The 13,974-nt window shown below is 39.7% G+C and overlaps 1 protein-coding gene across 1 annotated transcript in view; it reads left to right on the top strand.

The window, feature by feature from the left end:
* Positions 1–9,371, top strand: part of tmem110l (transmembrane protein 110, like) — a 93,251-nt gene extending 83,880 nt beyond the window's left edge. The window contains exon 8 of the mRNA XM_028814074.2: positions 8,011–9,371. Within this exon, the coding sequence (XP_028669907.1) occupies positions 8,011–8,124 (114 nt within the window). The 3' untranslated portion in view covers positions 8,125–9,371. The remainder of the gene's footprint in view (positions 1–8,010) is intronic.
* The last annotated feature ends 4,603 nt before the right edge of the window (positions 9,372–13,974 follow it).

Here is a 13,974-nt window from a genome sequence, read left to right as displayed (position 1 = left end):
CAACTGCAACAGTTTCAGCTTATTTTTAGAATGCAGCACATGTTGCAGATTGATCTAGCAACCGGCACTGGCAATGGTTGCTGGATTAGGGGTATCAGTACCTTTTTCTTAATTTGGCTAGTTTTTATGCCCCTTTTGTCTATTCATTTGTTAACATGCCTTTTTAGCTTTATAATTAAAATGTTCTGAAATTCTTGATTTTTGTATTGTCCGATATCAAGGTGAACACAATACGGTTTTACCCTTCATTTGTGATTAGACTATTTCATATTAAAAGAAAGATGCACCGAAAGCCAAAAGTGAGCGTAATTGTCATGTTTAGAATTGAAGGACAAGTGCTGAGTGATAATTAAATATTATATATATCTTTAATTATATAAAATGTCATTTATAATGTAATATCATACTGCCGTTGCCTAAAGATGGTGCACTGCATACAAGTACTTGAGGGTCCACATCACTGTCAAGCCTAGTGACAAATAGTAACTATGTAAGACAGGGACATGCAGACCCTTTTTTCGTAGGAGACTAAAATCCTTTAAAGCAGAAGTTTGGTATGTTTTTTAGTTGAATATATTTCTTCACTATTGTGAAGTATATTGATTTCCTACATGAAATTGCATTCTTTTTTTTAAATTTACAAAAATGACTTTCATAACGGAGCTAATGGATACTGGGGTCCAATTGTGAAAAAAGCCTTAAATCTTACCAAGTACATCCTTTTTCAAGCCAAAAATGTTACTGCTTATTAATTTGTATCTTGAGATTACACATATATTGCAAAATAGCATATTCATGTAGTTTTAGTTTATAAAAAAAAAAAAAAAAAAAAAAAAAAAAGTTGTAAGAGTCAGCCATTATAAAAGGAGACTGGCTGCACACTTCGACGCTTGTCTTTCTTAGCGGTTACCTTCAAGACTAGTTGAGCATACATCTGGAGAAATCATTGCCAATCGACGTTATTGGCATGGAGTGTTGATACCCTGATGTGAATTGTTGTCTCTGTTATGTAAACAGCTAGGCAATAATAACTGAAAGTTATAGTTACAGTGCCTCGCATTATTTCTGTAGAGCTTATTTTGTTGTTTCACAAAGATTTTGCCTGCTGCCACTAGTTTAAAAATGCATGCGTGTGCTTCGGTGAGAGAGAAAATATTGAGCAAAAACAAATGGAGTTGTCCAAACTTCGCCCATGAATCCTGCAGTGAGCAGAGAGTAGAGTAAGAAATGCATTCTTATCTTCAGAAAATAGTACCAGAATTCTGTGCTAAAATTTATTACAAGCATGTTTCAGAAATGCAATATGCATGTTTTCTTAAATGGAAAACCTCTTCAAAGTGAATGTATTCAGTAAGGCTTTTTTTCACAATGTGACCTCGCTACTCATTAGCTCCATTACAAATGGGCAGGCTAGTTATTTCTTTACATTTATAAAATATGCTTCACTTCTGAATGTAATCTCACGTAGTAAATTAATATATTCTATGGTTGTGAAGAGATAACTTCAACCTGAAAAATATTAAATTTTTCCTATAATGTGGATAGTGACATCCTTTACATTTTCTGCAACTCTGTAAAAGCCAGTGTGATTTCAGGAGAGAATGAAGACAAACTGAGTTCCACTATGAACAATGCTGGATATCCATATTACTAACCGAGAATAGTAAACCGGAAGGCACGGACCCAGGTACACGGCGATGGACGCAGGAGACATAGTGCGCAGGCGCCTACAGCGCGCGTCTCATAAACTGCAAGCGAAGTCTGATCCACCGCGAACGAAGGAGTCACGGCTCAAAAACGAAAGAGCTCAACTAACGAAGGAATCACGGCTCAAAAACGAAATAGCTCAACTAATGCCACACAGAAAAGAGGATTCTTCACTGCACCCCAGAGTCAAACGGAAGACACTACGGAGTCCGCAAAGGTCCACAAAGATAGTACGAAAGGCGCAGGCGCCTACAACGCGCTTCTGAACTAAACATCCACACTACACAGCATGGTCTGGGTAATAAGAATAAACGAACTCTCCGTATTAAACGTTCAGCATCCTCACACATCCAAACCATATAGCATATGTGAATCACATTATAGTGATGCATTATTAAGAGTACAACCACAGAAAACGCTCTGTATTAACAGTAAGTGCAATTATCCATATTACTAACGGTAGACGACAGATAACTAATGGAGTCACGGTCACGGCTCCAAAACGATCCAGCTCAACTAACGGAGCTACAGAAACGAGCCCGCATGGACAAATACAATGAACATAGACGCCTACAATGCGCATCTGAAACTGCGGAAGCAAAGCAGGCACAGGTTCAAAACGAAACACCACAACTGACGGGGCTACAAAGACGAGCCCGCCTGGATAAAAACAATGAACGCAGGCGCCTACAACGCGCTTCTCAAACAACGCAACCAAAGGAGTCACGGCTCCAAAACGAAACATCTCAACTGACAGACATACAGAAACGAGCCCGCCTGAATACAATTAATGAACGCAGGCGCTTACAACGCGACTCTCAAACTGCAGAGGCAATGCATAAACGGCAAAGAAAGGAACGACAAACAGCCGCTAAACAATTCCGCCAATTAGCTGACAACGCATTCTGTAATGAGTCCACTATTAATGAACATTCATTAGGATTAATGAATATCAGTTGCTGTCATTGTCATTCACTTAACTTCCCTGAAGAAACAACTGGCACTACAACTAATGAGTTTACATGTTGTTGTCAAAAGGGTCAGGTTAGACTGCCTCCTTTAGATGACTTTCCTGAATATCTACGGAAGCTTCTAACTAACAATGTACCCGAAAGTAAAAACTTTATGGACTGCATTGGATCCTACAATAGTTCATTTGCTTTTGCATCTACCGGGGTAAATATCAGGCCACCAGCTGGCAATGGCCCATACTGCTTTTGCGTATGTGGACAAGTATTACAGTGATCCCTCGCTGTATCGCGCTTCGCCTTTCGCGGCTTCACTCTATCGCGGATTTTATATGTAAGCATATTTAAATATATATCGCGGATTTTTTGCTGGTTCGCGGATTTCTGAGGACAATGGGTCTTTTAATTTCTGGTACATGCTTCCTCAGTTGGTTTGCCCAGTTGATTTCATACAAGGGACACTATTGGCAGATGGCTGAGAAGCTACCCAACTTACTTTTCTCTTTCTCTCTCTTGCGCTTTCTCTGATCCTGACGTAGGGGGTGTGAGCAGGGGTGCTGTTCGCACACCTAGACGATACGGACGCTCGTCTAAAAATGCTGAAAGATTATCTTCACGTTGCTACCTTCTGTGCAGCTGCTTAGTGAAGCGACATGCTGCACGGTGCTTCGCATACTTAAAAGCTCAAAGGGCACGTATTGATTTTTGCATGTTTGTTTTTCTCTGTCTCTCTCTCTCTCTCTCTCTCTCTCTCTCTCTCTCTCTCTCTCTCTCTCTCTCTCTCTCTCTCTCTCTCTCTCTCTCCCTGCTCCTGACGGAGGGGGTGTGAGCTGCCGCCTTCAACAGCTTTGTGCCGGGGTGCTTCGCATACTTAAAATCCAAACAGTCCTGTTGATTTGTTTGCTTTCTCTGTCTTTATGACAGTCTCTGCTCCTGACGCACTCTCCTTTGAAGAGGAAGATATGTTTGCATTCTTTTAATTGTGAGACAGAACTGTCATCTCTGTCTTGTCATGGAGCACAGTTTAAACTTTTGAAAAAGAGACAAATGTTTGTTTGCAGTGTTTGAATAACGTTCCTGTCTCTCTACAACCTCCTGTGTTTCTGCGCAAATCTGTGACCCAAGCATGACAATATAAAAATAACCATATAAACATATGGTTTCTACTTCGCGGATTTTCTTATTTCGCGGGTGGCTCTGGAACGCAACCCCCGCGATGGAGGAGGGATTACTATACATCGGATTGGAACAGTGCACCCTGAACCATATCACGATCGCAACTATGCACAAATCTACATGTTAGATCCAGATGTTGCAATCTATCAACGAATGACCCTTCCTGAAAACAAGCAATACACAGAGCTGATAATGAGAAACGTCGCTGAAGTCATAAACAGTCACCCATTAGCTAAGTCTACAATAGTACTTACAGTATCACATTCTAACAATACTGTTTTGATTCCTACAGTTGACCTTACAAGTTCTGACCTGGAATTACTTTTTACACTTAAACGACGCCAATTTCCCATTAAACCTGCATTTGCCATGACAATCAACAAATCCCAAGGACAAACCATGGACAGAGTTGGCATATACCTCTCTGAGCCTGTACTTGGACATGGACAACTTTATGTAGCCTTCTCAAGAATTTGGCGTTCATCTGACATTAAAGTTAAAAGTTGTAGATACTCCATACCAAGGAAAACTCATTCAAGGACAACACACCATCTTTACTACAAATGTTGTGTATACAGAAATATTCCAGTAAATCTTTCTAATGTGCCATGCTTTGGGTTCTTTACTTCCTTTGTTCGTCATCTACACCTTTACACTCCAATATATCTCATATGTACATCAATGTATTTCGGGTTACCCAACACCAGGGGTTGGCGAGCAGGGGGCAAAGCCCCCTAGTCTTCTCTATGTCACACTGGCATTCTGTACTTTTAGCCTTCAAATTATTCAGCAGAAGTTTGTCAAGGAACTCTACTGGGGCTCCTTCATACCAATGGCAGAAACCTTTATAATGTCTCACTATGACTGCTCTCTTTTCATTAGCCAAGTCAGAAGGTTTTTTTTCCTTCTTTTTTGTAATTAGTTAGCATTTTTGATGAGTATTTTTAGGGCAAAAAAAAGTGCTATCCATCCTTCCATCCATTTACCCATACATCCATGCAAGTTCATGTTAATAGATTGTGTAGAATGAAGAATTAATTAAAACAATGTTAAGACTTCTTCTGAAAAAAGTATTTTCTTCTGGAAAAGGGTGGAGTGCCCTCTCAGGGTTGGTAGCGAGATCCTGCCCCAAGTGGAGGAGTTCAAGTATCTCGGGGTCTTGTTCACGAGTGAGGGAAGAATGGAGCGTGAGATCGACAGGCGGATCGGTGCGGCATCCGCAGTAATGCGGGCTCTGCATCGGTGTGTTGTGGTGAAAAAGGAGCTGAGCCGTAAGGCAAAGCTCTCAATTTACCAGTCGATCTATGTTCCTACCCTCACCTATGGTCATGAGCTATTGGTAGTGACCGAAAGAACGAGATCGCGAATACAAGCGGCTGAAATGAGTTTCCTCCGCAGGGTGTCTGGGCTTTCCCTTAAAGATAGGGTGAGAAGCTCAGTCATCCGGGAGGGGCTCAGAGTAGAGCCGCTGCTCCTCCGCATCGAGAGGAGTCAGATGAGGTGGCTCGGGCATCTGATCGGGATGCCTCCTGGACGCCTCCCTGGTGAGGTGTTCCGGGCACGACTAACCGGGAGGAGGCCCCGGGGAAGACCCAGGACACGCTGGAGGGACTATGTCTCTCGGCTGGCCTGGGAACACCTTGGGATTCTCCCGGAAGAGCTAGCAGAAGTGGCCAGTGAGAGGGAAGTCTGGGCATCTCTGCTCAAGCTGCTGCCCCCGCGACCTGACCTTGGATAAGTGGAAGAGGATGGATGGATGGATGAAGACTTCTTCTGTGAAGAACACACAATGAATCAGAGACAAAGTCTGACTTTGTGTACATAAAACTCCTCATTTGAGCTTGAGATTTTTAAGTCTCTTTGTCAGTTTATATTTAAGACATGTATTCATGAGTCATGTCTGAGCACATTGACCAATATTGCCTTGGGTAAAGTTGGCTGCAAAATAGAGAATAATAATAGTAATAAAGTTGAATAATCTCCTACTCTTTAGCAGCCAGTGCTATTATTCTGGGCTGTTTAGTCTGCTGACACTCACTTTTTAACAGAAGATGAGACATGAATCTTTCCTCTTTCATTAAAACCTGGATGTGTCATTCCTCTCATTGATCATTGTTCCTGCCTGTATCTGTCCTTTACCCTGTCTGTATTGTTTTCCTAGCTTTGCTGAACTGTCGTTATTTAGACCAGAGACAGGTAGGGTGAGCCCTAGATTGCACATTTGCTGCAGGTTGATTTCATTTCATTTATCTCTACCCCATACCTGAATTAATTGCTTAATTAACCGATTTAATCCTCTTTTTGTCTCTTTGAATTTCAACATTTTTGGTTATGAGTATGATTTAGTATATCTCCATTTAAAAACCTTTTGGAGTAAGGTATCTAGGTAAGGGCGATTAGTCATTCTGTAACATATGGCTAGTTAGGGGGAAGAGAGACCCTGCTACCACTCCGGCTTTCCAGAGCTTTTAATTGTATAAACTGAGATGAACACTTACAAAGAGCTTTATTATATATCTTTAAACCCCATACATTTGTTTCGATATAAACATTTTCGTAAAGTTTTAAATATAACCAATGCAAGACTCCTATACGGTTGCAATACTAATTACACTAGCAATTTACATTTTCAAATATAAAAGTGCCATTCAGTTCTTTGCATTTTTTTCCCTGATATAATTGTATGTGCCAACTGAGGACAATCTTAAACAGTTAGCATGTTCCCCAAGAAATGGAACTTTCGGCTCAGCAGTCCAGTTCTGTCAATAGTTACTTTCCAAGAAATCCAAAATCCGTTGGATGTTAAGTATTATACCAGTTCCAGACAGATACACTTGTTTTGTGGTTTCAACAGTGTTGTCCTTGTCCTCAATCTCGGCGCCAAGCTTTTCTCTTTTTAAAACAGGCACATAAACATGCACACTTAACATTATTTATATTACTGTATATTTATTTTTACACAGGAAACACTAAAAAACAGAGGAGAATTAAAACATCCATCAAGCCTTTCATTTTCTAAACTCCCTATTATCTTGAACAGTATCACAGGGAATTTAGAGGCAATCCCACAAGGCAAAAGGCAGGAACAATCCCTGGACAAGGGCACCTATTCATTGCAAGGTAGACATGCACATCAGGATTCAAATTCACATCAGCAGTTCACCAAATGTTTGGACTGTGGAAGGAAGCTGGAATTCCTGGAGAAAACCAGCAGAGCACAGGGAGAACATTCAGACTCCCCACAGGGAGGATCTAGGATGTGTACCCTTGTCTACTTACTACTTTTTTTTAATTTTATTTTTTATTTATTTATTTTTTGTCAACCATTATTTACCTTACAGTAGTCACCGTGATAATGAGCACAAGAATATAATTTAAAAAGGAAAAAAAAAGTCTTAAAAAGACAAAGGTTTGTGCTGACAGATACTGTAAATGCAAAGGTAGCATGGTAGGAGAAATAATTAGACCTTGAGCCAATTTACAGCCATTACTTAGCTATGCTTCAGGAGTCAGCAGCAAGTGAAATCCTGCTGCCACTGCTCACCCCAGATTAAGACCTTTTGTACCTTTCGAGGATCATGGCAGCCTCATGATCCAATGTGGGAAATCGCATTTCCCTCCACCAAGAGCTGAGCATCTTATTCTTTATGGCAAAACATTATGCTGTGCAACTCAGAATTGTATTCTTTGGCATTAATCAATGCTTTTTCTGGTGATAGTATTGCACATTTCCAAGTCTGAAGAAACTTCAAACAGAATGATGATACAGTTTTTGATTTTTTTTCCCCCTTATTGAGAGGACATTTAAGATGTTGAGTATATGTAGTCTGTCCTTCTTAGCCATCTAGAGGGACATGAAAAGATATTTAATAAAACTAGAGTAAAGATCAAAACGTTGATGCATACTGTGTTTAATCAGTTTGCTCTATGTGTTCTTTTTTCATTTATAGGTTTAGTTTTACTCCACTAGTTATACACTATAGGTTGGTTTGTTTAGGTTCACTGTCTGCACTTTAAAGTTGTTCCAAAACGCACATTGGACTTTATCATCTGAAATCACCTAGGCAGGACTTAAGATCACTGTTGGAAACAGACCAATGTTTGCTATTCTTTTTAATATTTTTTTAAATAAAACTCACTTCTCAATGTGTTTGTTTAGGTACTTCTGGCTGCGGAACATGGCAGTGAACCTTCAGAGACTGAACAAGAGGGAGCAGACCTGAATTTTAACGAAGCCGAAAGAATGAGTGTCCCGTATTGTGAGGTTGTTTAGGGAACAACTACGGAGTATTCTTATGTGACCATTACTCTGCATTACCTTCAAAATTGCTCAAATGATTCCCTTCAAATAAAGTGTGTGTATTGAATCATAAATGGAGACATACTGCACCTTAAAAGATTATTAACACTCTTGAGTTTAATATGCATCCATTTTAAGGTGCTCAACTATGCCTTACAAGTGACGTTTTGAATGTCACTTTTGATTATATTTTCATTTTATTAAAAAGGTAAAGGGCACCATTATTGTTCAGGTTACAGCTAAATTATCCAGAAAACCAATGTTTAGTTATGTGTTGTTTTACTTAGTCTCAATGTATTCACGTCTCCACGTGTCATTTAAGTTACCTTTGTTGACCATTAAATGCAAGATTCACAGTTTGCTTCGGAGATGAATTTCCTGTGCTTTGTTTACACTATACCATTTTAAAAATGTTTTTTCTTGAGTAAAGGTGGGTGCACTCCTAATTTGTTGAGCAAGTAATTTAGTAGGATTTGTGTTAATAAAAACTTGAGAGTGTTTTTTTTTTTTTTTTGTTTTTTTGTTTAAATTGCCTTTCTGTCAACTGGACCAAATTTCCTGGTGCTATGGCAAGTGCTGCAGAGTATTCAGTGTTTACAGAGCAGCTGAGAGGAGAGTTTAATATTTTTTCACTTGTCTTTGAAATAGTCATAACTGGGACAACAACAATGTATTTCAGCTGCCTTTTCTGATATTTTAAAGACCAAGGCACTTTAAATGTGATGTGCCCAAAGCTAAGCAATAAATAGAAATATAAACGGTGTTTGTATTATGTAGTGCAAGATATCTTATTTCCCAAAGTAGGGCATTTTATTTATCCAAAGCTGAACTTTTTGAATGAATGTACTTTGAAAAACAAGTTGGGATGTATTGTTTATTTTTTATTCAACTGCAGATGAGAATACCATATATTTATCTTTCTATACAAGTAAGTATTACTCAGAAATGTTTTTGAACCACTACAGTCTCCGTTATCCTTACATACAGAATGTACCAGCATATGAAAAAGTGGTTACATGTGATAATAATGCCGTTGGACAATACAAATTTACAGAATTTATAGTTATTCACAGATAGGAACCTTCTAGCATAGAAATTTTTTTCATTTAATTAAAAATGTTATAAATGTAAAACTGAAATTGTACAAAATGTCTGAATTATTTGCATGTTTATTTTTTGGAGCTTGTCAATAAATACGTGAGCTTTTTTCTACTCTGTAAGCTATTTTAGATTTGCCTCTTTTATCTCGTATAATTAAGGATGTGCCCCTCTTTGTTATACTGGTGACGGTCTTGAACTTTTATTTGGTGTTCATAACATTCTTAAGCCCTCTTGATTCTGTTTTAATAATTATTCACCATTCTCTTTCAGGCGTATACAATGGAAGCCTGACATCTGAGGTTGTGTGGAATTCTTCACACAGTTTATAGGTATCCATTTAAACAAACTATGTTGAGGTTTAGGATTTTGTAATGTGGTTGAGTGAAGATGCCAAAACCTATGTATAATGGCTTTGGTTTTGACCGTGTGCCTGGCATAAATATGATTCAATGTAGTATAGAGTCATTTTGATTTATAGAGTGCATTGCCACATTTTGAGGACAAACTTTACAACTCAAAAAACCCTAACTTAATAGGGTGAGGTTATTTCCTCACTTCTCTACTGAAAAATGAAGGCAAGCCATGGCCTTTTTTATACACAGGACCTAGAAAATACAGTAAGTGTGAATGAAAGTGATTTATCAGCATCTGTGAACATTTCTTAATCTGAAAAGAAAACTACTAAAGAAAATAGTGTGCCTTATTTTGCCGTCTATACTATTTAAGGGAAAGGGACAACCATGGTCAGCCTTACTAATTTTGTACATACCTGAGTTTCCAGGCTGTGGAATGACAGAGAAAATGAGGAAAGTAAATAAATGTGATTTGAATTTAAAGCTGGAATTTATCCTTGGCTGATAAATCATTTTGAACAAAAACTACTACCCACCAATCTAAAATCATTCACTGTCTCTGTGTCCTGAGAGATCACTCAACCATTTCTTGTGGCCTTTGGTGTTTGAACATCAGGTGGGCTCCTAATTAGTGAGTGAGTTTTAGTTGTCACTTATCTAAGGTCCACCAGACTTGGTATTTTTCCAATGACTCTGGCCTGTCAGAGCTGTATTTTTGCCCTGATTTGCTTACACTGGAATTGTTTTCTTCTCTGCCATCCGCTCCAGGCCTTTACAATTTTAGAAATGTGTGTGTGTGTGTATACAGTATCTATCAGAATTCTACTTAAACTTGCTGAGAAGTGTACTTCCATGAAGAGGGTGGGCTGGCTTATATTACCAAGAGACTGACACTTTTTATTTTTGTGAAAAGTGATATTTTTCCATTACATATTGTTGGGAAACAGGATATTAAAGGTGATAAAGATCTGACTACTGCCTTTATTTAAGCCTTTTGGTAGGATGGATCTTTAGGTCAGTAGGTATCCGCTAGAAAGGACATTACGATATATCAAAATGTTGGGGTAAAACTGGCCCACAATAAAAATATAAATACCCTCAAAATCTCAAAATACAGTGTTGTTTTTTTTTAAATGTGTTGAAATTTGTCGGTACATACTGTAGTGAGCAGGGCATTCTAATGCACCACATCCCCTTTCGCTACAATGCTGATGAGATTGCACAGTACGGTGTGTCAGTTTATGAAAATAGTGTCTTTAGAATTCAAGTGAAACAAGCAAAGCTCAAAAAAGGCAGCTGTAAGCATACTCAATTCTGTAAAGGTGTTTAATATATATTACAACAAGCCCCCCAATATCTAATCTGTAGCCTTGTGGAAAATGCTGATGTGGGGACTACAACTCCCATCAGCCATTACACTGCTCCAGACAATTTTAATTAGTGCGTACTAACTTTAGATAGGACGATCAACAAGCACATCATTAAAGGTGGCAACTGTTGCATTCTTAACCACTTTGAGAGAACAGTTTTATTGTCTCAGTGGATTACAGCATTTATCTTAGAGTTTGTCTTTTTGTCTTATCTTGGATTGTGTTTAGGCATGTTTCCCGTTTTTTTTTTTATCCAGGCCCATTTCTGAGAAATGTGTTGCCAAATCCTTAAGGAACAATCTTCCTTTCTTTTTTTTCTATACCTGTCCACTAAAAACATAAAACTCCCAAACACAAATTCCTATTTTTAGTCAGTTTTGGGATTACAAATTTGCATATAAAACTTATGTATTCCAAAGGAAACTCTGCGCTTTGGTTATCATTACTTATTGTGATGTTATACTTGGCATACTGTATGTGAGGCAAAGTGAGATTCAGGCAGCCGGACAGTGACAGAGTGATGCACTTAGCCTAGCATGTACTACATTTTAGTGTGAACACCATATGTGACAATAAATGGGAGATAAACTAATTACACTTCATTATTTTTTATTGGTGCATAGCTGTGCATTTTGAAAACGCGAACACTGTTGCTGACCTACAATTCATCATTAATTTTGCTATACCAATCAATGATCAGCGATAAGCATTCTTTGAAGTTAAAGAAAAGATCTCTTCCAAATTTCTTATAGCCTGAAGCAGATGAGTAATTCTCAGTCCTTCATATTTTTTTTCTTCAGTTTCTTTCCAAATATTTTGTTTAACAGGACTGTTCACACTGAATATACACTGATGTAAATGGAAACCTGTTGGATATGGACTTTATTGCTAATAGGGAGCTATTAAAAGCAGTAAATGAAGCTGTTTAAGACTCAAATAAGCAAAGGTGGGAAATCTTAAGTGAGGCCACTAAAATGAAGCAAAAAAAAAGTCACTTGAGCAGTAAGTGCTTCAATAGCAATAAATGACTTCTCATGAAGAAAATGGATTGGAACCAAAAGCTGCAGCTACTGTGGTCCTCCAGGACTGATGTTGCTCACTCCTGGTCTAGGTGAAAGTCGCTTAGATTAACTAAAACTCAATTGAGTGTCAGTTTAAGATGATTTTGTAATGTGTGTCACTCCACCCCATATTAAGTGATTAAACTGCTAGGAACCGCTTGGATCTCCAGTGCACAAAGAAAGGTGCATCAAGAACTTCTTATGAAGCACAGCACCCCTGGTCCATGTGTTTAGAATGGTTTAGGTGCTTAGAACACGTTTGCAATGAAAATGGACCAGTCAGCCTGTGCATTGTGCTTTACTGCTAGCAGATGTTGCCTCTTTTTTCCTGTGTCACATCAGAATCAGCTTTATTGGCCAAGTATATGTACACATACAAGGAACTGGACTCCGGTTTTACCTAGTATTGTCCCTGATGCTGTGAGATTGACTTAAGTGTTCATGAGAGTGATGGCCTGAGGAAAGAAACTGTTCACATGTCTGGTAGTTTTGGCGTACAGTGCTCTGTAGCGCCTACCAGAGGGAAGAAGTTGAAAAAGGTTGTAACCAGGATGTGATGGGTCTGCAATGATGTTTTCTGCCCGTTTCCTGACTCGAGATCTGTATAAGTCTTGAATGGAGGGCAGATCAATACCAATGATTTTTTCTGCAATCCTGACTGTCCGTTGAAGTCTGTTCCTGTCCTGTTTTGTGGCTGAGTCAAACCAGACTGTGATAGATGAACAGAGAACAGACTGGATTACTGCAGAGTAAAATTGGATGAGCAGCTCCTGAGGCAGGTTGAACTTCCTGAGCTGGCGCAGGAAGTACAACCTCTGCTGGGCCTTTTTAACAATTGTGTTTATGTTTAGTTCCCACTTTAGGTCCTGGGAAATTGTGGATCCCAGAAACCTAAAGTTTTCCACAGCAGACACAATGCTGTTGAGTAGTGTGAGAGGGGGCAGCACTGGGGGGCTCCTCCTGAAGTCCACTGTCATCTCCACAGTTTTAAGTTTGTTCAGCTCCAGGTTGTTTTGACCGCACCAGAGGGCCAGCTGTTCGACCTCTCGTCTATATACAGACTCGTCACTGTCCTTGATGAGGCCAATGACTGTCATATCATCTGCGAACTTCAGGATTTTAACAGACGGGTCTCTTGAGGTGCAGTCATTTGTGTAGAGGGAGAAGAGCAGAGGAGAGAGGACACATCCCTGGAGGGCGCCAGTGCTGACTGTTCGTGTGCTGGATGTGATTTTTCCCAGTCTCACTTGCTGCTTCCTATCTGTCAGGAAGTTTTTGATCCACTGGGAGATGGGAGCTGGTACAGTGAGCCAAGTGAGTTTGGTGTGGAGGACTTCTGGAATGATAGTATTGAACGCCGAGCTGAAGTCCACAAACAGGATCCTAGCATATGTCCCTGGAGAGTCGAGATGTTGCAGGATGTAGTGCAGTCCCATGTTGATTGCATCATCCACTGACCTGTTTGCTCGGTAAGCAAACTTTAGGGGGTCAAGCAGGGGGTCTGTAATGTCCTTCAGGTAGGTCAACACCAGTCTTTCAAAGGATTTCATGACCACAGACGTCGGGGCAACTGGCCTGTAGTCGTTTAACCCTGCAATGGAGGTTTTCTTTGGAACCGGGATAATTGTGGAACTCTTAAGGCAGGAGGGAACTTCACATAGCTCCAGGGATCTGTTGAAGATCTGTGTAAATATGGGGGCCAGCTGATCAGCACAGACTTTAAGACAGGAGGGTGACACACCATCTGGACCTGGTGCCTTCCTGATCTTCTGTCTCCTGAAGAGCTGACTCACGTCCCCTTCACAGATCCTGAGTGCAGGTATGGTGTCAGTGGGGAGGGGCAGGGGCTTGGTAGTGAGTGCTGGGACTGTATTTTGATTGGCGTGGGTGAGAGGTGTGAAAGAGGGATTATCAAACCTGCAGTAGAACAAATTCAGC

Source organism: Erpetoichthys calabaricus, chromosome 1 (genome assembly GCF_900747795.2).
Source record: "Erpetoichthys calabaricus chromosome 1, fErpCal1.3, whole genome shotgun sequence".
Taxonomy (NCBI): domain Eukaryota; kingdom Metazoa; phylum Chordata; class Cladistia; order Polypteriformes; family Polypteridae; genus Erpetoichthys; species Erpetoichthys calabaricus.
Note: the sequence above shows the minus strand (reverse complement) of the source record. Positions and strands in the feature narration are given on the sequence as shown.